General features: G+C 40.1%; 2 protein-coding genes across 8 annotated transcripts in view; both read left to right on the forward strand.

Moving 5' to 3' along the window:
* The first annotated feature begins 1,688 nt into the window (after positions 1 to 1,688).
* On the forward strand, positions 1,689 to 19,270 carry kcnj14 (potassium inwardly rectifying channel subfamily J member 14). Its single transcript, XM_025911824.1, has 5 exons — positions 1,689 to 1,865; positions 11,109 to 11,217; positions 11,361 to 14,552; positions 15,509 to 15,826; positions 16,898 to 19,270. The coding sequence occupies exons 3-5, from the start codon at positions 13,494 to 13,496 to the stop codon at positions 17,126 to 17,128; spliced, it is 1,608 nt and encodes a 535-aa protein (XP_025767609.1). The 5' UTR covers positions 1,689 to 1,865; positions 11,109 to 11,217; positions 11,361 to 13,493; the 3' UTR covers positions 17,129 to 19,270.
* Positions 19,271 to 20,813: 1,543 nt separating this feature from the next.
* The window catches only part of myh14 (myosin, heavy chain 14, non-muscle), a 31,485-nt gene continuing 24,472 nt past the window's right edge, over positions 20,814 to 27,826 (forward strand). For 4 of the 7 annotated variants that reach the window (XM_019364810.2, XM_019364812.2, XM_019364813.2 and 1 more), the window contains exons 1-3: positions 20,815 to 21,195; positions 25,018 to 25,198; positions 27,104 to 27,310. In XM_019364810.2, coding sequence (XP_019220355.1) covers positions 25,031 to 25,198; positions 27,104 to 27,310 — 375 coding nt within the window. In that variant the 5' untranslated portion in view covers positions 20,815 to 21,195; positions 25,018 to 25,030. Of the gene's footprint in view, positions 21,196 to 25,017; positions 25,199 to 27,103; positions 27,311 to 27,826 lie in introns of all 7 variants that reach the window. The other 3 variants (XM_019364809.2, XM_005472613.4, XM_019364811.2) reach the window with 2 other exon arrangements.

Genomic DNA, 27,826 nt, shown 5'->3' on the forward strand with positions numbered 1-27,826 from the left:
GGTAAGCCATATTTGAAGATAAACAGTGGAAATGTTGGCTCACTGTTTAGCAGTCAGAAATGAGCACTGCTGGTGGTTTTATGCACCATTACTTGCCAAACAAGTAAAAGGCAAAGTTTTGTTCCAGATGTACATATTTCTCCTCGCTGTTTGTTTTAAGCCACAACAGCTGCAACAATTTACCAGCATCATAACACAACACAAAAAGATCCAGAATGACAGTTTGGTGTGTATTCATCTATTTTCAGGCTTTTAAAAAAATATTGTTTATATAGAAAGAGGAGAGAGCAGAGAGCAGAGAGAAGATGGTTATGATGTCATTTTAACACCCATAACCATCAAAGATTATTTGAATTAGCAGATGTCTGTGCCTTTTAAACACGAAGGCCAAAAGGGCAAACGCAGTAACAACATTAAAAAGGCACCAAATTGCAAAGAAATGCCTTTAAATTAATTTTGAAACCAATGTTCTGTTGTCTTAACAAAAACCTGCGGTTTCTTTCTAAAACTCGTGTTTTTCTGATAGTTTGCAAAGCCTGACATCACCATGCCATCCCACGTCACCCTCTTCCTGCGTGACTCTGCCCCCCTCCTCCCGGAGAGTTTTCCATGGGTCAATTACAGTTACAACAGTGTTTTTACACCAGCGCTTATCCTATTTTTAAAAAGACACACTCTGTACTCACACTTTGTGCATACAACATGTATAATACATTGACTAAACATTTTCACATGTCAGGACATTTTGATTTTCTACTGCATATACTTGTCGAGACAGCTTCAGTAGTGGCCATGTGGGGCAGATAAATGCACACCATTAGGTTTAAAACATCCAAAGGTGTATGGGCTCACGTTGGTTGGATGCAGTCGATTGTTCTGGCTGTTGCCCCAAAATCTGATCCCCGTTTCCATAGAATGACTGAGCTTATGACATGGGTCACTTCTTGGCCTCCTTAACTGAGATTAAATCAGATTAGTAAAGGCAAACGCACAAACACACACTCACACGCATGCACGGACACACACAAACTAGTTAACTCAATACTCCAGTTATATAGTCACTGTCTGATGCTCTCTGTCTGTCCCTAAAATTTACTTTCAGATATTTATTTTGATTTGTTGTAATGTTTAAAATTAAAGACAGCAGACACTTTTAATGTAAGCCAAAATGTAAATATATATATATATAATATAAAAAATAATCAGTACAACCAATAAAAAAAAACCTTTGTTCTTTGTAATAATCTAATAATGATCACACTTTTTACTTAAATTATTGTAAATTTAACTTAAAATACAAGTCTCCTACACACAAAAAGCCGAAAAGTGGGATTACAAATAGATTATTTTATATTTAATTTATTTAATCAGGATCCCACTGGCGACAGCAGAGCAGCATCCTGTGGCATGGATCACTTCTTGGCCTCCTTAACTAAGGTTAAATGAGCTAACTTAGTTTATTATTAAAAAAAAAATAAGAATAATAACTTCCTTGTTTAACTAGCTATTCGTATAATAATAAAAACACTAAAAATAACTTGAATTTAAAAAATAATCGGTGTTTCGGTTCTACATGTTGGGATATTACCCATATAAACTGTAATTCAGAGGCTGGTGTGACAAGGTCACTCTGGCATTCCGGCGAGGCGCGTGCTCGTGTCTAGTTGGGAGCGGACAGCACGGCTGCGTGGACGCGCACACCAGCGACCTGAGGGCTCGCGGACAGAGCGCCAGCACGGGTCAGCTCGCGCAGCGCTATTAATCATAAAAAAATTAACCAAACAGCGGCTGGTTTAATAAGGAAACAGCCCGAAACACCAAACTGACGTCGCGCTGCTTTCATGGGAGGACGCTGTCAGCAGAGGGTAAGTGCTGATTGAATTTGACTTTTGAAATTTTGCTTTTCCTTAAATTTTGCTGATTGAAGGAAGTTCGCAAACACTAATTATGATTACAAACAAACAGACTGTAATTTTAATTGTTGATATTTATATTATTTCGTACTGTAATAGTCCGAAAACCCTCACATTTCTGCAGCTTTAAACATCTGTGTCAGGTTTAAACCAGTGTGTGATGTGTTATAGTCAAATCTCCCCTTAAATGTATTTTCACCTTATTCACAATGCGCAGAACTAGAGGATTACTGGAGGAATAATAAAGAAGCCTTTTTTTTTTTTATAGAAAAACGAACAATGTCAGAGAGATAAGGTTGCCTTGTGCACCCAAACTTTAATCCTTTTCTGCCTTTGTGAGTCATAACCTGATAGGAAACACATCTGTATTTTTTTTTAAAAAAAAGGCTTTAAAATGAGGCAATACTTAACAACAAACGAGTAAAAATGTGAAACACATGTAGCCTCCATCATTTCCAACCAGGTTTATTTGCAGGCAGCACTGGTAGGTACAGCAACGTTAAAGTGACATGGCATGGATCAGGATTTTTGAGGGTGGCACGTGGTCGGACCGCAGGTTGGACCAAAGTACGGGATTATGAGATAACATTTTCTTCACCCAGCCGATTACATTTTTAAACAGCGTTAAAGACCTTTAGGTGACAACTGATCAGTGCATATATAGCACTGAAAGTTGACAGTTTCTTATAGTGAAAAGATATTAACGGATAGATACTTCAGCAACATCCATAAAGTTGGGAGAAATGGAAGTTACAGGGGAGAGAAAAAGGAAACACAATCAGAGGCTAATGTGGCTCAGTATTTCTCCCCATCATGGGTCAAGCTCCAACCCTGTATTTACCTCACATAATGCAGCTTGATGGCATATTTTGGTAGAACCTCCTTGTTGGTAATTTCACACACACACGCACACACACACACACACGCACACACACACACACACACACACACACACACACAAAGTGAAATCTGTAAACACGTGTGTACCTGTTTACAGATTTCACTTTTTGAGTCCTTTTGCAGATTACAGTATATCACCAGTTATCAAAAATAACTACTTTTTAGGTTTTTAGAAGAGATGGAAGAATTAATGTCAGTGTTTATTGAAACAGGATGATTCACTAAAAATATTAAAATATGTATTTGATGCTATTTCTGACATTTTTGATAAAGCTTCTCTTCCTGCTTTCTGCCTTTATGTCACAATATTATCGTTGTTTTTTGCCTTATCTAAAAGTACCCTGTAATTTTATTCTCCTGTAGTTAATCGTTGTATTTTCAGTCTTAGAGGTTCTTGAAATTAAACTAGCACTGGCATGTTGCTGGGGTGCATGTTATGATTGTCGGTTGGAGGAGATGGAGGTAGGAGATGGTGTTGCACAGTATCCGATAGCTGAAGAGGATTATTTTTAGTTTAGAAGAATAAACAATAACTATTTTAAGTTGCAGTTTGGCTCTTTATTCATATAATGTATGTAGCCTACACGCTGACTGTAGTATAGTGTCGGCTTTATTGCATATGGCCTCACTGAATTGTTGTTTGTGCTTTGAACAGATCGGTTAAAGCTCTGCATATTCATTGGATGCCAGGGTATGTCTGCACCTGTGGGGTCATGTGTATTAGCGGTGGGTGGGTACAACACCATTTTTAGATTTTTCTCCAGTATGGGGCAGTAAGTTTTTTATTTTTAATATAAGAGATAAATGAGATAAAATGGGGGATTAGAAGCAGTGTGAACATATTGATGTTGGTTCTAATATTATCGGTCCTGTCTGCATGCTTTTCAGCCTTCTGAGTATTTTCTTAATTAGAAAAGTGCTGTGTTGTGTTTTAACCACCACATTGCTTTATGCGCTGTCTTAACTCTGAGATTAACATTTGGTTGTCATCACACAATGACCTCTGTCACAGCGAACAGCTGAGCGAGGACCGGCAGCGGTAAATTTTCAATTAGATGGAATAAGGCTGAATGCCAGGATGACCGCATGCTTGTGCTTATGATCAGATGCTGCTGTAGGAGGGTGTGTGCACATTGGCTGGCAGGAAATTGGTAACTACTTCACCCTAGCTGTGCACAGTAAAACATCTGTTTTACTGGAAAACAATGTTTCAAATTTTAAGGGTCTTTTTTTCCTGATATACATTTAAAAACTCATTAGCTCCAGCTGAAATGTTAGCAGTCTGGCTGCACTGCAGGTAAGGTAGGATCCAGGAAAAAGTATGAACTCTTATGTCCCCTTTTAAAACTGTTTGCTATGAGTCAAGCAGTGATCTTACTTGAAGGTTAATGTGGGCTGGGGTCCCATAGTGTATATTCAGAGCACGGTTACTCTTCAGTATCATTAGGAAATGTTCAGCCTCACGTCTTTCTCCATCAGTGTAAACACAGATCAGACAGCACAGTAACACCACCTGTCTAATGTTTCTCTGTGTTCCCCTTATTCTGCTGAAACACATTTGACCCATTTGTTTTTAAGGAGATGTTTACTTGTAAAAGCTCAAGTTAAAGCTGAACTGTGGAGTAAGCTTATTTAATTTCAGTTTAATAACATAATAAATTCATGGCTAGTTAACGCAAAGTTATAGCATTCTGTATTAAAGCCATGTTAACTAATTCATATATTTTGCTTCTCTCTTTCTCTTGGATCTTTGGCACAAATATATACTAACAGACTTTTTTTGTCAGTAGCTGTTTGTTTTGCATGCACACATTCAAAGCAGACAGTTATATTTTATATCCAGTCTGTCAAATCATTTTTACTAAAAATCTCCCCATAGATGACCTTTTTTATTCCAAAATAGCATTTCTGTAGGGTTCTTTCTTTCTGCAGAGTAGGAATTTCCATTCTCTCAAAGAAGTTTTTGTCATAGCATTTAAATAACACAAATAACAAGAAACTGCAGAGATATCTGTATGAATAATTTTTGCACATGCTGAATTTGCCTTTTGCTGTTGCTGATGACCACTTATGACCACAGAGCACCCCCTCATTATAAATCCAGGTTTGATCCCAATTCTTTCTCAATTATAATATTACTTAATATTCTGATGTAACTGTTACTGTTTGGTAATGTGAACACCACATGAACTATTGATTAGATCTGGAAAAAAGGTCACAGCAGTGTTAGTGCATTTACTTACTTATATTTTCAGGCTTTGCTTATAGATTTTCTGGAGAAATGTCTTTGTGCATATAGAACATGATTAAAATCTGCCTTGCAAGGTGAGGTTTCATATATAAATTAAGCCTAAATAAAAGACGGAGAGAAAATGGCTTGACAATGAGCCAAGGGACACTGCGAGAGAGGGACAAAGACCCAATCCGTGTCCTGGTTTCTGACCTCCATTGATCAATATGACTTATTGATGTCTCTCTATATTACTGTGGCTTCACAATGTAGAGGCTCGCTTAGGTTCTGTGTTGTATGTTGTATTCACAATGGTGATAAAACCTAAATACCTTAAAGAGAAAAAAGGGATGCGAAAATTTCTGGCTCAGATTGTTTTCTTGAAGAAAAAAGGAAATAAGGCAGCTCAGCCGTGTACCAGAAGAGGCAAAAATACTGATGGTACTGCAACGTGAAGTTTATTCAATACATCTTTCAATGACAGTCGAATCATATTCTTTGCAAATCTAATCTGGCCACATAACACTTTAATATGTCCAGATAATCTGGATAGAACGAGGACAGGGGAGGTGCCATAGAGAGGCAAAATAAATCATGAGCGACCCGGTGTGAAAGAAAGCACAGAAAAGTAGGTGGTGAGAGTGGATTACTGTGGTCCTGCACGGGAACGATAAATGCAATCATTAAAGCACCTGTTCTGTCAAGTCAATGGGTTAATGTTGTGCAAAGCTATTCCAAGCACTAACAACCTGTGGATATGCTCAAAATTTCATTATTAACACAATCTAACGCTCCCTAGATTATAAAGGACATTATTACGACAGTTGTTGGGTTATCGTTTTGATGCTACAGTTACATATGCTGGTATTTCTGTAGGTTTTGACTCAAAACAAAAACTTTCCCCTTGAAAGCAACAAGCAAGTCAAATATTCCAGCGGAAAGCATTCTATAAGACTTTCCAAGACATAAAAATGTTTTTCCTTGCAGTATATGGAAGGACATCATAACACCTATTCAAGCAGGCTTTAACAATTTTTGATGTCCTGAAAGTAGAGATGAAGGGTCCATTTTCAAAGACATTCCCAGTTTTCTTTCCATACCCCGCAAAATGTCTATCCAATAGCATAAGAGTTTTGTATAGTTACACACAGTTTTTTGTTTTTTTTATGTTCTTCTTCACTGATGTCTTCACCAAATGGGTTTTTTGGCTGAGCCTGGAAGAAGCATTTTTTCCACTGCTGATATTGTCAGATTAGCAGTGAAAGATATCTAAAAAAAAAAAAGTGATGTTAAGGTAGATGATAATTCTTTTGTATTTGTTCAAAGAATAACAAGGTAGAACATTAAAACAAATCCTACATTTTCATTATTGCCTTAAGTGCCTGAACATCTTGTCCTTCATCTGACAAGCATGGAGGAAAGTAATGCCTGAATTTACAATGTAACCGGAAACCCCTGTTAACCCTACGCCACAACCTTCCACGTAACCTGACGTGCACCTCCCGAGAAATGTAACTACACTTTGCAACGAGTCTAATTGGCATAGAAGGTTACGGCGTAGGGTTAAGGGGGATTTCTGATCATGTCTTATGTAGATTTACCACTGATTTCCTGCTAAGTCATAATTTAGTCATACGCATTCCCTGGAAAAATATTTTTTATTATGGGCTTTGGTTATGAGGCTGCTGTGCTGTGGTGAAGAGAGAGCTGAGCGTCAAGGTAACTTATTGTTTACCTTGGTTGATCTTTGCTCCTACTCTCACCTATGGCCATGAGCTCTGATTGTAGTTACAAAGGAAATGAGCTTAGTTAGATACAGGATGGGGAGTTCAGTCTTTTGGGAAGGGCTTTTAGTAGATCTGCTACTCCTTCAAAAGGAGCCAGTTGAGGTGATTCAGGCCGAGGAAAGGTCTTTGGGGCATTAACCAGACCACGAGACTGAACCAGGATCTGCTGGAGAATGTTGCTGGCGAGAGGAGGGTCTGAGCATCTCTTCTTAGACTAACAACTGACAACCCAAACCCAGATAAGCAGCAGAAAATGGCTGGATGGCTTTTGTCCTTAAGGCATTAACCTCAGCTATCTTATAATTCATAAAAACCTTTCCCTTTGCATTGTTAGTCCATCAAGAGACCGCACACAATGAAAGTTCAACATCTTTGGTATCAAATAACCACATTTATTCATTTAGTGCTTTTCTTGTCCTTAGACTAGTCAAAGATCACACATCCATATTCAGTTTGCACTCAAAAGCACTAAAAAGTCTAAAAGTCTTTAGACTGTGGGAGGAAACCCACACAGTAAAGGGAGAACTGTCGGGGTTCGCTGTGTGATGGGCAGAGTAGATTCTTCTGGGACTTCTGGGACTCAGAAGCCAAGGTGTAAAAGTAAAAAAAAGTGCTTTATTGTAAGCACTTAAAAAATAAAAAGATAAGCAGGTCAGGAGCAAAATAATCAAAACTCTTCATAGAAAACTAGGACAAGACACAGCTAAGAGAGATAACAAAACAAAGAATAAAGGGGAGACTCGGACAATATGTATGTATATACACACTGAGTAATCAGGGAGATGGGGAAACACCAGGGAACACAGTTGAACAGAACTTACTAACGAGACAGTGGGGGAGCTAAACTGAACATAGGACTAAAGATTATTAAAATAAAACAGAAGGTGACTAACACTGAAATCAGAAGACTGAATAATGCAGAATATGGAAATAAAATACAATATTTTCAAAAATACAGAAATAGAAAACCATTAAACAGCTGCACACGTCCTGCTGTGAGGTGGAGCAGAGATAAGGTGATACTGTATGTTGTAGGTTTGTAAATGAAAAACTGTAAAAAATCACCATGTCCAACCCAGCCCAAATATTTTTAGTACAACATACAACACTGAATTTGAAAGAACATATCAAATAGTCACCTATTTAACTATTGGTTTTTATTCTAATTGTGCAAAATACCATAAAAACATTTATACAACTGTGAACTGCATCAAACCTGTTCCAGTGTAAAACAAAACCTTCAAGGATATTTCTTCCAGTTTGAATAACCTTTATGATAGCTAATATCAGGGACATGGTTTTGCTGTAAGGGATTTGTTTGGTCAAAGGACTGACAAACATGATCAGTCTGATCACGTTGCCCAGCTTTCATCATATAAGGCAGGACTGCAGATGAGATGCTTCTCTGGAAGCAACAACTTCACACATGCAATTTTCCCACATAACCCTCCATGAATGCTCTTGTATGAGGAATCATTTGAGATATTTGCCACCTCAACACGATAAGGTTAGGCAACATAACGATACATACACTCTCATATCAGCCACATGCACGCTTCTCTCATCACCTACTCCAGCGGCTGTTGTGAGTCGTCAAATGACAAGTCAGCCCAGAGATAGCCGATGTGAGAACTTGTTCTTTGGTTGGCACGAGTTACAGTAGAAGTACCAAGGTCAGGACTGCCTACTGGGTTATTTCTTTATTAAGTAAACACTGGGCAGCATAAGCATGTAAATCATAAATCACACAATCATAATGTTAGTGTTCAGTTTGGTGTAAAATTCAACCATAAAAGACTTTAGGGTTCAGTTTGATTTCAGTCTGGCGTTCCAACATTTGCAACAATATTTTCCACAGTGTTGCAGTCACATGTTATATATCAGTTTCTACATGTGGATGTGCCAGGAGCATAAAGGAGCATTTGCATGCAGCTCTCAAAGCAGGATGATACTCATACTGACACATACTGTCATATTTTGTGTCCCTCTGTTGTTCCTTTATACTGTCAGTAGAAGTTTTCTGTATTGCACCAGATTATTACCTTTTAACATAAACGCTAATGTGCTCAATCTGTCATCAGTTAGAGTACAAGGGCAGAAATATTAATCTGTGCATCTAAATCTCTACAGCATCTGTGACTCTGAGGACATTCAGGCTGCCAACAGGTTCCTCAGCAGTGAAATATTTACTCCACAGTGTTTAAATAAAGCAAGTCTTTATGAACTTTAAATAAAGTACCGAACAAGAATAACCAATCGTGTTGTGACTGGTTGCACTGATTGAATATTTTTGTTGTAGTTGGCGTCGTGTTGGAAATGAGGTGAATATTTCTCAGTGGAGATGATTGTGCTGCAGGAGTAATTAATTCTGAAAGTGGACTACATGTAGCTTATAGTGAGTTTTTCAAGGCTGGAGATAGATGTCTAACAATTACAGTAAGCTTAGCTATGTGAACTTTGTCTTATCTATTTGATCTGTATTTTCATCTTCAGGTGCTGTTACCGGTAGGTTACAAAAACAATAATATCATTGCTGAGCATTGATGAATTAAGTGTTATTATGAACTTAATGACTTCTTCCTTTATTCCTAATTTTTAAAATAAACGTCACATTCTGCAGTATAGCTCACCCTATTAAACTGGAGCCGCTGCTCTTTATATTCAAGCATCACAAGAGTAAATCATGGTATCAGAGCTCCATCAATGATACTGACTTATTTTTATATATAGACTCATCTGCCACTTCATTAGTTACACCTTGCTAATACTGAGTTGGACCCCTTTTGCCTTCAGATCTGATTTAATTCTTCGTGGCATAAATTCAACAAGATGCTAGAAACATTATTAGAGATTTTGCTTCATATGGACATGTCAGCATCACACAGTTGCTGCAGATTTGATGGCCGCTTATTAATGATGTGAATAAGAAGATGGTTGCACTGTGTCAATAAAGTGATGCTTATGATCAGCAACCAGACCAGTCTAGACTGTGGCAATTAAATGGTTCTCATTTGGTACTAAGTGTGCCAGGAAAATATCGCTCACACCGTTTACATCACCAAGCAACCTGAGTTGCTGACATAAGGCAAGATAGATGCATGGTTTCATGTTGTTTATGCTAACTTGTGACCCTACCATCTGAATATCGCAGCAGAAATTAAGACTCACCAGAGCAGGCAGCATTTTTCCAATCTTCCAAATGGAATTTGCCTAATTTTGGTGAGGGTATATGAACTGTAGCCTCAGTTTCCTGTTCTTAGCTGACAGGAGTAGCATCCAGTTTGGTGTTCTGCCGCTATACCCAATCTTCTTCAAGATTTGACATGCTGTGCATGCTCTTCTGCATACCGTGGTCATAACAAGTGGTTATTTAAGTTATTGTTGCCTATATCAGCTCGAAAAACGCTGGCCATTCTTCTCTGACCTCAGGTATTAACAGTGAATTTTCACCCAGAGAAATGCTGCTCACTGGATAGTTTCTCTGTTTCTGGACATTTTCTGTAAATCTTTGAGATGACTGGAAAATTCCAGCAGATCAGCAGTTTTTGAAATACTCACCAGCCCATCTGACACCAACAACCACGCCACATTGAAAGTCACTTAAATCACCTTTCTTCCCCATTCTAATACTCAGTTTGAACATCAGCAGCTCATCTCAATCCTGTCCACAAGCCTAAATGCATTGAGTTACTGCCATGTGATTGGCTAATTAGAAAACTCAAGTCATAGTTTAAGGTTAGGCTGAGCGTTTCCAGGGAGTTGACATTTGTTAGATTCAATTACTTACTATATTCTACCTTTCCCCTTTTCTTTCTATAACACAAGTAGCTATTTGTAAGACCTCAGAGGATTAGCAAAACCATTGGTAAGATTACCATGATCATGATCGCCACTCCCAACCATTCAAGGGTGTGGTGATTCATCTGAGTTACAATTCTCTTTCCCCAAGTGACTTCCCACCCCCTCCATTCCAAGTCCATTGGCTTTAATCCACCATTTACCAATGATTACTCATATTGCACCACTTGGTACCCTGACCTAAAAACAGGATAGAACTGGGATTCATCAGTGACTTCTTTATGATAGGATAACCTGTGAGGCCTCTCAGTTGCCTCTGTAAGTATAAATAAGTGAGCTATTTCTTGTGTTGTGTTTTTTTTTTACATTTTTTAATGGTGGATACGTTTTAATGGTCGTTGCAAATATTACTACATAACATACGGATATAAACATGCATTTTTCTCTTTGTTTCTCTTCTCATTTTCTCTGACTTCACAGGTACATCTGGGTGAAGCTACAAGAAGGTCTGATTTTTCATTTTAACACTATCCACAAGAAAGCAACCCATGAACTGCATTTGATAAACCAGAGGGATACACTAACAAAGGTAAGTGTCTGATCAACAAACCAGATTTTAGCAGTTTAGCTTCTCATTGCCTTTTGACTTGGCAACATGATAATTTAAACTAGTTCTGACACTTCCATCACATTTCTATTCTCCTTTTTGTTTGTTCTAATTTCTTTTTTAAGTCTGCAGTGGGTTAGGTGTGAAGGTCCAAACATAAAGGCACAGACACCGAAACCTCAATAAGGGGAAGCGGAATAAGAAGCCGACTCTTTCATTGCCTTCTTCTGTGACTCTTCCCTTCCCTCAGATCAACAAAGCTCGGTGCTCTCACTGAACATGTGTCAAAAAAGGAGGTCAACACGCAAGCAAAGATGAACCCTTATGTTACTTCTCACTTCAGGAGGGATCTCTTCCCCCATTTTCATTTGTTGTAGACTTTTTGTTTACCCTGCTTTTGCTGGTTGGATGCAATGACTTGCTCTGTATTTGGAAAGTTATAGCCACAGCTCCTGCTTCTTGCTTTGCTGTTCTGTCTGTACCTTCAGCAGTGCACGGTTATGGTTGAGTAACTGATTCTGTCCACTGGTTTCTAAATGATTATGGGTTGCATGGTTTTTACACTTTGTCAGGATTCAGTTGTAAGGGTCTCTGGGAATGACTGGGCAAGGTAAATGCTAATATTACAAGCACATCCTTTTCATTATCAGATGTATTGCATGTTTTTCTTGCTTTAATTAAGCATTTAGTAATAATTTCGATATATTGATGATTTTGTATACTTTTCCATGCTCATTAGTTGATAACTTGTGGTTCACTTTAAAGATTCTCTAGCATGCTGATGTTTTTTGTTTTTTGAGTTTTTTTAATGTCTGCAAATAGCTTTTTATTTGAGGAATCTCTTTGATGCTCAAATAGCCTTCGTGATCTGGTTCAAACAGGGATGCCAAGTAAGAGTCCGCAAGCACAGAAACTGTTACAGCCTCCTGTTTAGACATACACCTGACCTGTGAACTCTGGAGTTGACCTCTGCAGAAAACAGATCAAATCAGGTGATTGCTGTACTCAACTTTTGACTCTTTATAAATCTTCCACGTAAAGCTAAGTAACTTTAGAGATAGTCAAAATAATCATCCTCTGTTGTTTTCTTCATTTTTTCTAATCTGTTGTCAGGCGTAGGTGATTTCTCAGCCCTAACGCTGAGCTGTGTTGAGGTATATCTTTGTTGTGGCTGTAAATGTAGTTATTGGCCAATATTATCCAGGAGGCAGTGCACAAAATACTTTGAGAATCTGACAATGGCCATTAAACAGTTTTGCAGACACTTAAAAAGAACGTGTGAAATTGTAAAAGCAGTGACATGATTGGAAAAGAAATGGCAAACAAATCATGTTTTTTTTTCAGTTGGGTCCCTGGTGTTGGGAACAAAAGTTGTATTTCCTTTATCCGTGAAAGAAAGTGATGAGAATAGCTTAAGCCAGCTGAATTAAGATATCTTGGCAATGAATTATGAATGATAAATAATAACAGTACAGATTTGATGGTTTTGTATTGTCTTTTTCCTCATGCCCTTCTCAAGTGGTTGTGAAAGTGGGGAGAAGTTTGATCGTAAGAATTGGCATGTTTCTTTCTTGTTTCGACTGCATGTTGGAAGTTATCATACTGTTTGACCTGAATTTGGCTTTGTGTTCTCTGCTTACGTTGTATATCATCACATTTCTATCCCATTGTCTTGCTCCACTGCATTATCAGTTTATAGTTTTTGAAGTGTTTATCAAATGAGTCCTGCTCGAGCAAAAAACCTCAAGACTATCCTTTCAGTGTTTTCAACTATATAGAACCAATCCTGCATGCTTTTCTGATGTATGTCGAAGTTAGCCCAGCTCTACCACTCCTTGTCAAATGAAATTTTGCAGATCACAGAGTTGGACTCTTTGGGCTACTATTGAAGTCATTCTTTTCAGCTCACCTCATTTCACTAAAGTGACTGTGATTTAAGGTCATTGGTTGTTACTGAACTCACACTACAAGAAAGCCCATTAGCTTGCGTGGAATCCATTACTGAAAGGACTGATTGTACGGAGAAACAGAATAAAAAGTTGTGGAAGAGACACTAAGGAAAGTGACTGACCAATGGCCTTGGAGGGTGTTATCCTCTGGTTACCATTGGGCGCCATGGACCTACAATTATCTCTGTATTAAAAGAGACTGACTGTGACATTAACACCACACATAATTTCACTGACTGTATCAAGGTGCTTATTCATTACATCGATAAACAAGGCACACTTATAAATACAGAGAACTCGTAGCAGATAATGGGGGCAGCACGTGTAAAACGACGCTTCAGTGCTGTGGTGGATGGGCCAGTGGAGGAGGAGGAGGTCATGAGGCTAGCACAGAGTGCTGCAGATACATCTGGCGGAGGGGGGAGCCCAGCGGGGTCAGGGACCCCAACCAGCCCCTCTCCGACCCATGCCCTCAATGGCAAAGCTCTGCCTCTTCAGAGCAACACCAACAATGCCCGGAGGCATGGTGCCATTGGAGAGTCAGCTGGAGGAGATGCAGGAGGAGAAGGTGGGTTGAGAGGAGGAAGAATGTGTTCAGGGCCCAAGAGTGGAAGAGGCAGTAGTGTAGGAGGGAGAGGGGAAGGCCGTTCTTCATCAGATCAGGATTCACTCTCTTCCCCCTCCACTACCAGCCGGCGACGCAAGAAGCGCTCAACCCGCCGGCCCCGACAACGCTTTGTGGGCAAGGACGGACGCTGCAACGTCACCTTTGTCAACATGAGCGAGAGGGGCCAGCGGTACCTCAGTGACCTCTTTACCACTTGCGTGGACATCCGCTGGCGATGGATGCTGGTCATCTTCACTCTCTCCTTCATTCTCTCCTGGCTGCTCTTTGGATTTGCCTTCTGGCTCATTGCCTCCGCACATGGAGACCTCTCCATTCGGCTTACCCCCAGCTCAAGTTCATCTCCAGGATCAGGAGATGCTGGCTCTGGAGGAGAGTCTGATAGAGAGGCAGTGGTTGAGGAGCCATGCTTCTTCCAGGTGAACAGCTTCATGGCAGCCTTTCTGTTCTCCTTGGAGACGCAGACATCCATCGGTTATGGCTTCAGAAGTGTGACCGAAGAATGTCCCCTGGCGGTGGTGGCGGTCGTTTTGCAGTGCATTGTGGGCTGCATAATTGACGCCTTCATAATCGGGGCAGTCATGGCAAAGATTGCCAAGCCCAAGAAGCGCAACGAGACCCTGGTGTTCTCCGACACGGCTGTAGTGGCGCTGAGAGATGGAAAACTCTGTATGATGTGGAGGGTCGGAAACCTACGCAAAAGCCATCTGGTAGAAGCACACGTCAGAGCACAACTACTGAAGGTAAGGGGAAAAAATACAAATAATCATACTGCTGAAAAAGGAGGCCAGAAAACAAGCCTGACATGAAAAAGGTCAAAGAAGTTATCTGGTGATTGTCACGGAGACAGGGAAAAGTCAGGAATGCACCAAATAATAGAGGTTGCTACTGTGATAGAGCAGTAGAGGAAAAAAAAGGTCACGGTAGAGAGAAAGAGAGAGCACTGAGACCATCTGGCCCGTATTCTGTGGACCGTAGTTAATGAGAGCTTGTTTTATTTTCCCTCTGGGGTTAGGAAGATTTACCATGGATTAACTTGCCCACAATTCTTTAACTGAGGACCATTGTCCTTCGTCATCTCATTTCCTCTTGTATACTGTATCTCTGTGGGTTCGGTGATTGTTTTCTATGACTACTGAAGTTTACCCTAATGTTTGTCCTTATATCAGTAGTTTGCATGTGTGTTCCCTCTGGATTTTTCTGTAGGATCAAAATCTGTAGAGCATTTTGGCTGCAGCGTGGAGAATTTGATCTCTTTTAATAGCATGACCATATCAAAGTTTAGGCAGGGCAGATGGGATTAAGTTTGAGGATGAAGGGAATACAATTGTGAATGCTAAAACTGGATATTGTTCAATAGCAAGGTTGGGTGAGTGATAAGCCTATGGATTGGCAAGGTGACTAAAGAATTGCATAGTGAGATTCAGCTGAATATAATAACCAAATGCTAGGCAATTCGGTCAGGATAAGATTATTAATTTACAATGCTTTCATCAGATTACCTTTAGAAAATGTCAAGTGTTACCTTCAAGGTGATATCATGATGTAATTAATTAACCTTTGTTCCAATAATAAAAATCTTTCTGTTTTCTTTTTAATATTTCCCCAAAAGCCTTAATTAACTGAAATATCTGATGTGGGACGTTATATGGACCAAATAATGACTGTGCTTTATTTTATGTTTCAAACCTGCTCCCAGTCAAGGGTGACACCAGAGGGAGAGTACCTCCCACTGGACAACGTGGACATCAACGTGGGGTTTGACACCGGCACTGACCGCATCTTCTTGGTCTCGCCTGTAACAATTGTCCATGAAATCAATGAAGAGTCACCTTTCTTTGAGATGGACCAAAAAACGCTGGAGAACGACTCTGACCTGGAGGTGGTGGTCATACTTGAAGGCATGGTGGAGGCCACAGCCATGACCACGCAGTGCCGTAGCTCCTATCTGGCTACTGAAATCCTCTGGGGACACCGCTTTGAACCAGTGCTCTTCGAGAGGAAAGATGGCTACCAGGTGAAAACAGAAGTACAGAGAGAAAACTCTTTTTCCATTTAATCCTGACACAGCTTCCAGTCTTTAAATCTAAGACCATTTTAAGTCATCACTGATGCATAGCCATGACTTCATATTTATTTTACCAGGTTTTATGATAAAATAGGAGTGAAGCTGAGCAAACTAAATATAGTTCAGTGTGTTTCTCCATTTATCATCCAGTAGCAAAGCCTCAGTGGTGCCAAAAAGAGAGAGGAGTCAATGTTTAAAACTTTGATAGTCCTTGATAATCAACTTAATCCTGTCTAAGCTGCTGATTGGGTAATAGTTAGTCAATCTGTAACATTTTGCGTTAATTAAAAATGCTTGACCAAAGTAGTATCCTTCATCTGAAGGCTATGAGTCATTCTCTTCCCTCAGTTCTGCTGTTATATCTCAGATTGCATACTTTCATGTTCACACTTCCTACTTTCAGCATGTTTACATTAACAAGTATAGCTACATGCAGGGAAATACCACCACCATGGTAATGTGTTCATAACAGTCAAGAAGTTATGTTTTCACTCTCAATAGTTGGCATGTGTTGACGTGTTGTTTGGTGTTAACGTGTGTTTCCTTGCTGTCTGCAAAGTAGAAGCTAGATATTTGGTCAAAGGCTTGACAACATATGTGACAAAGCACATGAAAATGCAGACCGAGAATCCCGGCTATGCACAGAAACAACCAAGAGATGATGCATCCAGAACAGCCAGACTTCATCAGCCAGAAAGCATCAGAAATTTAGCATTACACAGATTTTAAAATTAAGCATCAGCAAAAGTAAAATTCTATCAGCCCTAATTGTACGTTACATAACATATGTATTGTTTTGCTCCTGGGAAAGAACAAAAGTCAGTTTAGGATTGGATCTTGAGAGGCATCAGCATACAAAAACATGTCAAATCAAACATGCAGGTGAATAAGGAAGCACTCAAAAGTAGCCTCTTGTATTCAGCAATAAACATTCTTCAACTAAACATCAGCAGGGTAGTACTGTCATTTTGAGCCTTTTGAGCATTTAACTAAAAGTCACTGTTCTATACTTTTTTCCAGGTGGATTACTCGTTTTTCCATCGGACCTACGAAATCCCAAACACACCTTCCTGCAGTGCTAAAGATCTGGCCGAGCAGAAGTACATTCAGAGTTCACGGTCGTCATTCTGTTATGAGAACGAAGTAGCTCTGCAGCTTGCCTCCCCTGACGGTGAGCTGGGTCAAAACCTTGAGTTTGCCTCCCCACCGACCCGGAGGCAATCCCTGGCAGAACATCTCCACTACAACTGAACGGAAGGGAAAAAGACAGGAAACCGACTTCAGAGAACGAACTGATATGATGATGGGAGACAGAATAGTAGAGAGAGCCTTGAATAAACCAGTGTACAATAAAGGATAGGAAGAAACGCTATTCACAGTGATTAGAAGAGGAAGAAATATTTAGTGCGAACATTAGGAAGTTTGGGGTTACTCTTTTGGTGAGTTGGGTTTAGTACACTGACCTAGTTGTCTAATTGGTCCTGGCAATCTTTCAAAATCATTGAAAACTGCTAAGTCTCACATCTGGCCCATCACTACCACAGCACACAGTCTGACTGTAATACCTGACTGACAAGGGTATGCAACAGTGCCCCATGGTGGCTACAACATGCAATTGACCCTCAATTTTTATGAAGGGAAGATTTTGACCTCTGTTGGAGGTAGTGTTTTAGCTTCTGAGGAATGTATTCCACTAAGATGCTCACTTATCAGTTTTGTTCTTTTATTTTCTTATGGTAAGTATGGATTATGCACTTTTTGGCATCAGGGACTGAGAATGTATTTGAGATAAGCCAAAGCAGAGCAACAGTAACATGGAGAAACAGCTTTAAACTAGCAGCGGTTTTGAGATGTTTGTTCCATGTAGATGTATTTTCTCTATGTTGTTTGTTTTTTGGCTTTTTTCCATGTGTGATGCAAAGAAAAAGATGTTCACTGATTGTAAACTTTTCTTGATTTTAACATTTTGTGTTGAGTGGAATAGCATGATTATAGGGTGATCCAGATGTGATTATCGCCATGCATTGTTTTATGGCGCTACTATCAAAGTATGCTGTTATCTCTTATGTCTGTAAAAGCAGCCTCGCTATTGTTTTGGTGTGCTTTTTTTGCATTATTGTACACTTTAACTGAGCTATAATACTGTAATCTTTTAAGTGTTGGTGGTGCAGACTGAATATTGAATATAAGGCAATAGCGTTGGAGACCTACACTCACATCCAGCATCTTTCCATTTCTACATGTCTGCAAGAAGTGGATGAAGATCCAACTGGAAACTACATCAGACTCACAGAAAATTAAATCTGGGTTGTTGGGGTTTTTTGGCTCATAAAATAATGTAATTTCCTTAGGTGGTAGGTGGTGCCTTCATAACAGAGCAGACATTTTGCAAATGTCCCTTCATCTGCAGCTGCATGATGTTGAAAATGTGCTTGAATTGTATTTTTTTTATCATGTGCATTTGCAAGACAACCACTTTTAGTTTGCAGTATCTGCTAAGATGAAAAAAACTGAGCAATCCCCATATAAACGTGCAGTGATGAATGAATCTTTTACCCGTAATATACTGTAGGCTATGTAATAGTTGCACTTTCTAGATATATTACAAAGCACCTGAGATATTTCTGTTTATTTCAACATTAATAATTAAGAGTAAATAATGCCACCTCAGTATGTAAGTGTTTGATTGCAGCATGTGTTGGCAAAGTGTGGGGACGGCAATGCCGTATTGAGTGTTGACCAGTAATCAGCCTGTCCGACGCACAACCTGGAAACTTGTTGTTTGCACTTTGCACTAATTATGGAGACTAATATCACTGATGAAACTTTACAAAAGCACAGTAGTGTTGCAGGAACAGCACAGGCTAACTTCAGTGCATCGATCGCAGTGTTCTGACTGATAACATATTATCTGTTACAAATAGTGTTAATGCTGTTCCATGTCTGTCTTCCCTTTCACTTCTCTATTATGGCTACCATTTTCTATTTATAGGCTGCACAGGAGGTCATGTCATTTTCTCCCTGCATCCACTTCCATGAAATGTAACTTGAACTTACAGCACCATCACTTTACTATGATGGGACTTTTTAAACACAGCAGAAAGAAAAAGACGGATTGATTTGGATTCACTGTTCACAGTACAGTACATTTTATACATAGTGTAAAGCACAGAGTAGTATAATGTAATACCTCTTTTTTAAATAAATTAGTGAGATGAAATCGACAAAAGCTGCTGTTCTAGGATTTTTTTGGGGGGGGGGTTTCTGAGGAGAATTTTTTTTTCTGCTCCACCAGACAGATATATAATTTCAGAGCTGCCTCAGGCACAGAGCACTTCCAGAAAAAAGAGAACTGTGTTATGGAAGAAATAAAACATGGGGATTCAATTGTGATTATTGGGTGTGTCATTATTTATTCTCCTTGCACTCTGTGCTTCACCCAGTAAGCCTGTATATGTTTTAAAAGGACATTCCACTGCAGCAATTTTACATGAATATGTTCTTTGTGTTGTACTTTCAGTGATTATTTCAGCCAATTACAGAAAATGTAACTAAACAGTTACTGAGTTATTTGTAAAGGGGAAAAAAACTTTATGGTGTAAGTGAAACTGTAGTAATCAAGTGTAACTTGATTAATATGTTTACCCCTTATTTTCTTATCAAAATTCAAATATTACATGAAAATTATATCACTGCTGATGAATCAGACGTAGAAACACAGCCTGCGAAAAGAATTGTGTTCAGACTAAAAGGACACAGAGCAGGTGTGGCACGGATGATAAATGTAACCAAGTCAACCAAATATGATTTTTTTAGGGAATATAAACAAGGGTTTGATGCAAATCATTTATTCACTGTTGTTCAGCTTGTTTCCTTTTTTTTTCTTTTACTGAGCAAGCAGCACAATGGCACAGGTTAGCGCTGTTGCCTCACAGCAAGAAGGTCCTGAGTTTGACTTCAATATTTGGCTGCGGACTTTTTGTGTCTCCGTGGATTGTCTCTGGGTGCTCTGGCTTCCCCCCACAGTCCACAGACATACAATTAGTGGAACTGGATAAACAGGTGATTCTAAATTACCCATAGGTGTAAACCCACCCCACCCAATGAACGAATGGGTGGGGTAAAAAAACAAAACATGCCAAGTTGAACAGAAAAAGAAAGTTTTCCTGCTTATGCTATGGTAATTCCTCTTGGGGCATTCTCTAAAGGTTTTCAGGAATTTTTAGATTTTATTAACTTTGTGACATGTAGGAGGTCTGTATTAGAGAATAATCCTTTAATTGTCCCACAAGGGAAAATTTGGTTGTATCAGCAGCAAAAGCACACATATACAAACAGAACAGGACACAGAATAGAAGCACAATTTTTACATATTTACATCATGGACAATAGTTACCAAAGCAGAGTACTATACAGTACAGTATTATTGTTACAGTCACAAATACAAGGACTAGACTCTCTATTATTTAACTTTATTTTATTTTATTGCCAAATTTAATATTATTTAATATATGCATTGCTTTCTGTGTGCAAACAAATATATAATTTTTAAGCAGAAGTTGAGATTTCATAGTTTCTCGCTATTACTCTGATATGATTGGTGTAAATATTTACTTATTTACTAACCCTGCTACTCTTGCAGGTTTGGGATGATCTGAATCAGGCACCTTGAATCAGATCTTTCCAAGAAACCCTGCGTTGAGCTTGAAGGTAAAGTCAAACGAATCTGATCCCAGATCAGCGTCTGGGGACACTCGCTGCCAGTCAGTGGTAAACAAAGAGCGCGCAAATCCCCCTACTGTAGCGCGAGAGCGCCGCACGGCACCTGCTCCAGCGTTCTGATTTGCTGTTTGCCATGTCATTCAGAAGAAGCCCCGCCTCACGGCAGTTAGCATTGGTTAAAGGCGGAGACGTCTGCGCTGCTGTTGTCTCGATTCGTCAGCGTGAGCGCTTCATGCCCTTTCTAGGGCGGAAAGCTCCCGTCGTATTCAAGGGGCGGGTCTACGGCTCTGTTCTAGAGTATGATTGGACTCGTTTCTCTCTAGACTTGTCTAAAACCCGTCTGCTCGTACTTGGTTGGTCCGCTAGCAGGAAGTCCTTCTCCGAGGCTGAAGCCGCCGCCTTGCCCTCAGTGCTCTCTGTCTATTTTATTCTCACCGAGGAGTGTGTGTTGCTCCACTGTGAGAGCAATGCAATGATAAAAGCCGCATATGCGGTACGCTACACACCTATCAGGCAGGAAAATAACCCAAGAAACAGCCTCATCCCGGTTCTCCTCACACCGCAGCCTTATCCACACCTCAAAGCGGAACCTGAAGGTAAGACATTTAATTGCCTTTACTCTAATCCAACTCGTAAATAGCCAGTGTAATATCCTCAACGTATCATATTTTTTTTTAGTGGAGCTGGCTAACCTCGTATGGTTAGTCTAAATGCGGTGGCTTAACGCCTAAATGTGAAACAGCAGAAGGGCTGGGGGCATTTAATTTAGGGTTGGTCTTTGTGCTAAAAGAGCCTTTCATCGAAATGACCTGAAGCCTGGCCAAGAAAACCAATCTTACGACCTTATTTTTAACATTCCGACCCATATTACCATAATCTGTTGGTCCACTGTGATTTTTGTGTGATAGTAATAATGGTAATGATGGTGGTATTATTATTAATAATAATAATAATGCTGATAGGGAAAAAGGCTGTTTTTGTGGCTGCCACATGCATGCCGTTCACAGTCAATTAAAGGCTGGGGCCCATATGGTTTTTCATGTCTTACGTTCAAGGTGTGGTTGTCTTCGTCAGGTTTTTTTCCCATTTGCGCTGAAGCTACGGTTTAAAAATGCAGGTTAGTTCACAGGGCTCCAGCTCCGCAGCTGGACTGCTCCTGCAGGCGCCGCACTGCAATTATTACAGCCAGTGGGGTTTTTTAAAAAAAATAATAATGTCACCTTTTCCTCAACGTGTCCGCTTTAAGTGCGCAGATGCCACGGTATCATCCCCGATGCTGTGTGCCACTTGGCATCAAAGCTGAAGAAAAGGCGTTTCCAGCTCCCCCACCGGTCACGCGCAAGCACCCACACAGTAATTACACGCGCGCACACATACAGAGAGCAGAGGACCCCCGCAGTGAATGACCTCAGTTCAAACTCACAAGGTATTGTCTAAGGGCTGCTGCTCAGTGTTCAGGGTGTTGCTATGGAGGAGAGCAGTCGAGGTTTGGCAACTCCAGCTGCTGCAGGACGAGTTTGCTGCTTTAGTCCACGATGTACTGCGACAGCCTGGGATACGACCGCCTGTGCAAGGAGTTTGCTCCAAGTTAATCGGTGGCATCGATGAGGCTCAGCAGCATCGTGCACTACAGTTACAGAGCTGACAATGCAAAGACCTGACTGAAGATAGGGCTGATTGAAGAATAGTCTGTGGAAACAGGTCACATCTCATGCCTTTTCTTGTCCTAGAGACATAATTCATATGTCAATTTGTTTTTTCTAAGCCCAAAACTAACAATACATTCTGGCTACTAATAAGTTTTACCCCAACCCCAATAGAGCACATTTCTTTGTGGCATTTAGAGGTATTAAATGCATATTAGTCAGCCACATGATTCACTGACATGACATGTTTCTACATTACTACATCAGTGCTGGCTGCGGTAAACCCATGTACCTTCTCTTTTCCTGGAAATAGTCTGTATATAGTCACAGGCAAATAAAGTGTTTGTAGTTATATTTATTTAAAACTACATTACCCAGAAATATGAGAAAGTCGTAAGAAATAGACTTGGGGCTGAGTGGCACATGTGGGAAGTTTGAATTTAATAACAGCTGCACAGCTGTTTTATGTCACCCTGGGATCACATATTTTCCATACTGACTGTCTGGGTGGTGGCGACTCTTTTGTCAACATGTTTACTCCACACCCACAGTTGTATTAGAGTTACAGGTATGGTAATCACAGGGCTGGGGACAGACGGGCCAAAAAAGTGAGATGAATAGCAGGAATCAAGCTTGATGACATACCTGCCAAAGCATGGAGGATAGGCCTAAAGCTAACACACTCACCCTATAGGACGGCACAAAAGAGTTGACTTGTTCAAAGGTAATCCCTTGTGCTTGTGTCAGAGGAACTTGTGTTAGCTCATTCTTTTATAAAACTAAATTCTGATAATATCAATGACCTCACACAAAAAAATCACCTGCATACTCACCATTCAGGCCATTAGATGCCACAGATTTATATTAATGTGACCCTAATAACTGAAGCTGGGATGCTAGAAAGATTATTTTTATCAATTAATGTATCTAAATAAAAATGACCTCTATTCAAAAGGTTAATGTCATTTTAGGGAATGTAATTATCTGTTAACTAACAGATAATAAAACCATCTTACTGTCAGTGGTGCAGTAGGTAGGTCCCAGGTTCAAACCCTGGCCCTTCTTGTCAAGTTAACATGTTTTTCCTTTGCTTAAGATGATTTTCTCTGGGAGATTCAGTTTCTCCCGTTATCAAAAACCTGCTTGGTTAATGCTTCCTGTCTCAACCCAGATTAAGATTCTCTTTTGCAAAAAGGTCTTAATCTCAAGAGTTTAGCTTCCTGGTTCAATAGAAGATATGGAAAGTCTTAAAACACCTCTTGGCTCTTATTTGGGTAGATTAAAAAACCCCAAAACAAAACATTATTTAAACCAACTTAAATATCAGTTTTCATGAGGACAAAAATGAAATGTGTCCATAGAATCACCAGGCAAATCTGCTAAAAAAGTATAAATTTGGCCCGAAAATAAGGTTTAAAAAGCTTTTTTTTTAGCTGTTATAACAAATTTGCTTTACACATGAAACAACTGCAGTTTAAGACCAGGAGGAGACACAAACCCAGTCCTGAGGGTTACAAGCTCCTCCATTCCCATTCCCAGGCCTAGATAAATGGGAGGCTTGTAACTGGAAGGATATCCAGCATAACATCTGCGCTAAATCAAAAAACAAAACCTGGATAACCATCTTCTGTGGTGACCCCTTGGCATTAACGAAGCCACCTAAAGTACCTATACCTTACTCCACTCTGAGCATCTCTGCTGTTGCCATAGATTTCAGTTCAGCATACTCAGCCCATTTTTGGCATTTCAGGTTTTTTCTAGATTAATTTTTTTGGTCTGTTAAAGAAAGTATCAGAAAGTATCATAATGTAATAATTTATAATAATGTACATCATCACGTCAGCAGCTCACAATATCAACTCAAAATGTCTTCACTTTACTTTCAGAGATTCAAAGAGATTAAAATAGCATCAAATATTCATTTTTTCAAATGTGGAGCCTCTGATTTGTTTTTACTGATTGTTTCTGATTAAGTGATGAATAAAATAAATAAAGCAGTGGTAGCAGCTCCCACACCTGAAACCAGGCTTTTCTGATTGGCTTTATTGCCCCTCCTAGTATATTTCTTAGTTGTCTGAGTAACTGTGGTTGTATTATGCTGTAGTACTGCAGTAATCCTGGCTATAGTTTTCCTTCATGTGTTAGAGTAGCAGCCACTTTTATACTGTCACCTCGTCTTCCACAGGACCCCAGCCCTTAAGGCGAATCAGCATTTTGGCACCACTGTGTCTAAGTCCTCAGTGAGAGGGCCTCTACAGTTTTATCTCTGCTGAGTCCAGTGGGCTCTAGTGCTTCATCTATTTCAAGTTAACAATAGATCCAGTCCATTTTGATCTCCTCTTCTTACTGCTTTCCCACCCTTTTCCCTTCCCATCCCTCCCCCTCTTCACTGTCATGTCAGTTTACTCAGTGGATTGATGTATCTTGCTGTTCCTCCACCCCTCCAGCTCTCCACCCAGCCATCTCTCTGTCTTTCTTTCATTCCTGTCTTCTCCTTGATTTGCTGTGTCTTTCAATTAGGCCATCTCTGGCCAAAACTCGGCTGGATATGGCTTGCGTGCTACTATTGCCCTTCCTATATATGTGGGTGCGTGGTTGGTTGCACATCAAGTGTGAGATGTCTTGGCACAGAATCACATCAGTATCACAGTACGACAGTCCTTTATATCCTCCACACAGCTCCAGTTTGTAGGCCTGTGGCAAGAAGTGGCTCAACAGGGAATGACTTTTTACTGTGCCCCTTTTTTCATGTCTAATTCTCTCCTTACCTAGTGCCAGAAGTACCATGTCCAGGCCAACGGGGGGCGGTGCCAACGATGTCACCCGCTTCCTGTCATCGGGCACAGCGCCAGGGTCTCCCAACTCCAACAACTCTATGTTCTCTGCTGCCAGCCAGGCTGACTGGGCAGCTAAGAGGCTGGTGTGGGTGCCGTCAGAGAAACAAGGCTTCGAGGTGAGCTGCCATGACATGCGGTGCACAAGCACAAACATTTCACTTGCAGGATGTTAACACAATAGACAAGTTTCACTTGTTTTCTCATTCCTTCCTTCCACTGTCTGAGTTTGTTAATCCCCTGGTGAATTATTGGCCCTGAGTGTGTGCCCTTAGTTAAAGGTGTGTCAGACAGGTCAGGCACAGACAAGGGTATGTGTGTGTGTGTGTGTGTGTGTGTGTGTGTGTGTGTGTGTGTGTGTGTGTGTGTGTGTGTGTGTCACATTTTTTATGTTTGAGGAGGTTTTTGTTACTATAGCAGTGCTCTATTTTTTCATCTTGTTGTATTATTTACTTTTGATTTGTGATGATTACTTACATATGTAACTATGTAAGGTTTAAGTCATCATCAGCAATTACCTCTATAAGACCTCAGAGGGTTAAGTGTAGTTAGTATCACAGGCACAGTTGTTATAATTTTATAATTTTGATTACATTATTTGCTTTTGTCATTTAAATTTTTTACTTCCACTTAGTTTCCAGTTGTGATTTGCTCATTTCAGTTTGGCTTTTAGTCTTTAAAAATATTTAGTTTCATTTTCTTTACAATTAAAATGTGGGTGTATCCATCATGGACAAGTTTTCACAAGCTCAGAAAAGATATTACAGTAAAAAGAAAAAAACTTGATGTCATTTAGACATTCCAGTAAAAAGAACAAACAAAAGCCTCGCTATGCTTGTTGTGCTGAAACATTTAACCACATTGACCCGTACTAAAACTAAGCACATGTCTCAGTTCAGAATTTATCTTTATTTCATTTACCTAAAATGTTTTTCACACCTCATTTGGTTAACTGTAACAGCCTTGATCATGAGGCCCTCATGTTATTTGTCTCACTTCACCTTGCTACTTGTCTAATGCTCATGATAAGTTTGCAGTGTGCATGTTGAAGGAAGTGACATAAGAATTTGAAGTCCTGTCTCACAGCCTCTCTCTGTCTCTGCTGGACTCGTTTCATAAAAAAGCTCTATGAATAGAACAATACGCTCCTTCAGCCTCCCAATGTTAAAGAGGCCTTTGCAGAGACACTGACTTCATTTTACAGTCATGATCAAACACACATACACACACGCACACACACACACACACACAACAGAAAGGCATGCACACTGTCATCTAGTTTCATATTCTTAGCTGGTAGTTCAGTGTGACTAACATTCACCCACATGAATGCAAACACACACAAACACACACACATTTTGTGTGTTGTGCATATCAAGTAGTGGAGAGAATAAAATGCAGCAGAGCAGGGTCCTGCAACATGGTCAGAGCTTGAGATCAGTACTTCCTGTCCAAGAAGCACGAGATCAGCAGCGTGACAAAGGAGGTCGTCTCTGTCCTCATCTGTCACCGTCTATTCTTGTCATGCTGTCAAATGTAATGACACTCATGCTCTAAACCTCTCTTGGTCCCATTCTGACAAACATTTTTTTAAATATAGTTACAATGTTTGCTGTATTGTAAATGTACATAGGACTTTTTTTTCTTCTGAGGTGTAGTAAATGTGTGCATTCATTTTGGCAGTTTTCTTAAGCAAACTTTAAGTTATTTGAATGAAATTCTGTGCAGGCATAACTTTCTGTTCTCCTCTGAGCTGAGTAGAACTATACAGCTTAATGTGCTTGATACAGGAAACTGTTTAACAGTTTAGTCTTCTTTTTTTTTTTAAGTCAAAGATACTTTTATTGTAAGTGTCATCTGTTTGGAAAGCTGTTCTGAGTGATTTTGAGTCTGCCAAGTAGCATCTTCATAGCATCGTTGTGATCCAATAAACAGTCTGTCCAAAAATCCTTTTCTTAAACAAGTGTCATTTTATTCTCAGTTACAAGGTGAAAACTCCTAAACGTTTTTTCTATTAAATCCAGTCTGCCAGCATCCGAGAGGAGCGCGGCGATGAGGTGGAGGTGGAGCTGACGGACAGCCAGCGGCGGGTGACCTTGTCCAGGGAGGAGGTGCAGCGTATGAACCCTCCGCGCTTCAGCAAAGTGGAGGACATGGCCGACCTCACCTGCCTCAACGAAGCGTCGGTGCTTCACAACCTGAGAGAGAGATACTACTCTGGCCTGATCTATGTGAGTGCACCAACCACAGCTCACACTGTACACACACATGCATGAGCAAGAGGAAGCAGTCGCTGGACACGTGAAGTCCTGGATGTTGTGTACATGTGAAGTGCGGTGGCATCTCTTGTGTAAGCTGATATGCATCGGTAAGAGAGGTGTGGAGTCAGTTTACAAAGTTGTTGTGTGGGTGTGGGACAGCTATGGGGGCATCTCCAGTTTCTGCTGGAAAAAAGGGGGGGTGGGGGTACAGAAGTGCAGATGTAAGATGTAAGATGTCAGTGAAGTGGCATTTAAAGTGAAATAACATAAAGAAAATTGACTCTATTAAATGCAGAGCTTCCTGTTAATGAGTGTGTAAATAATGGAGGATGCTAAATAAGAGGTGGAAAGTCAGGAGCGCAGAGAGATTGTTGGAATAGCTTCGAAGGGTGTATCATAATATTGGATAAAATAGGTGTGTGGGGCTTTCATGACTTTCATTTCTGCAGGAATCATCATGGGAGCTTTATTGGTGTTGACACACTG

The sequence above is a fragment of the Oreochromis niloticus genome, linkage group LG11 (assembly GCF_001858045.2).
Source record: "Oreochromis niloticus isolate F11D_XX linkage group LG11, O_niloticus_UMD_NMBU, whole genome shotgun sequence".
Taxonomy (NCBI): domain Eukaryota; kingdom Metazoa; phylum Chordata; class Actinopteri; order Cichliformes; family Cichlidae; genus Oreochromis; species Oreochromis niloticus.

Bases quoted from the DNA above. Each gene is read 5' to 3' on its own strand.
- kcnj14 (XM_025911824.1), top strand. From the start codon at position 13,494: ATGGGGGCAGCACGTGTAAAACGACGCTTCAGTGCTGTGGTGGATGGG. The intron at 14,553-15,508 runs GTAAGGGGAAAA...ACCTGCTCCCAG, and splicing joins TCAGAGCACAACTACTGAAG to TCAAGGGTGACACCAGAGGG. The intron at 15,827-16,897 runs GTGAAAACAGAA...ACTTTTTTCCAG, and splicing joins AGAGGAAAGATGGCTACCAG to GTGGATTACTCGTTTTTCCA.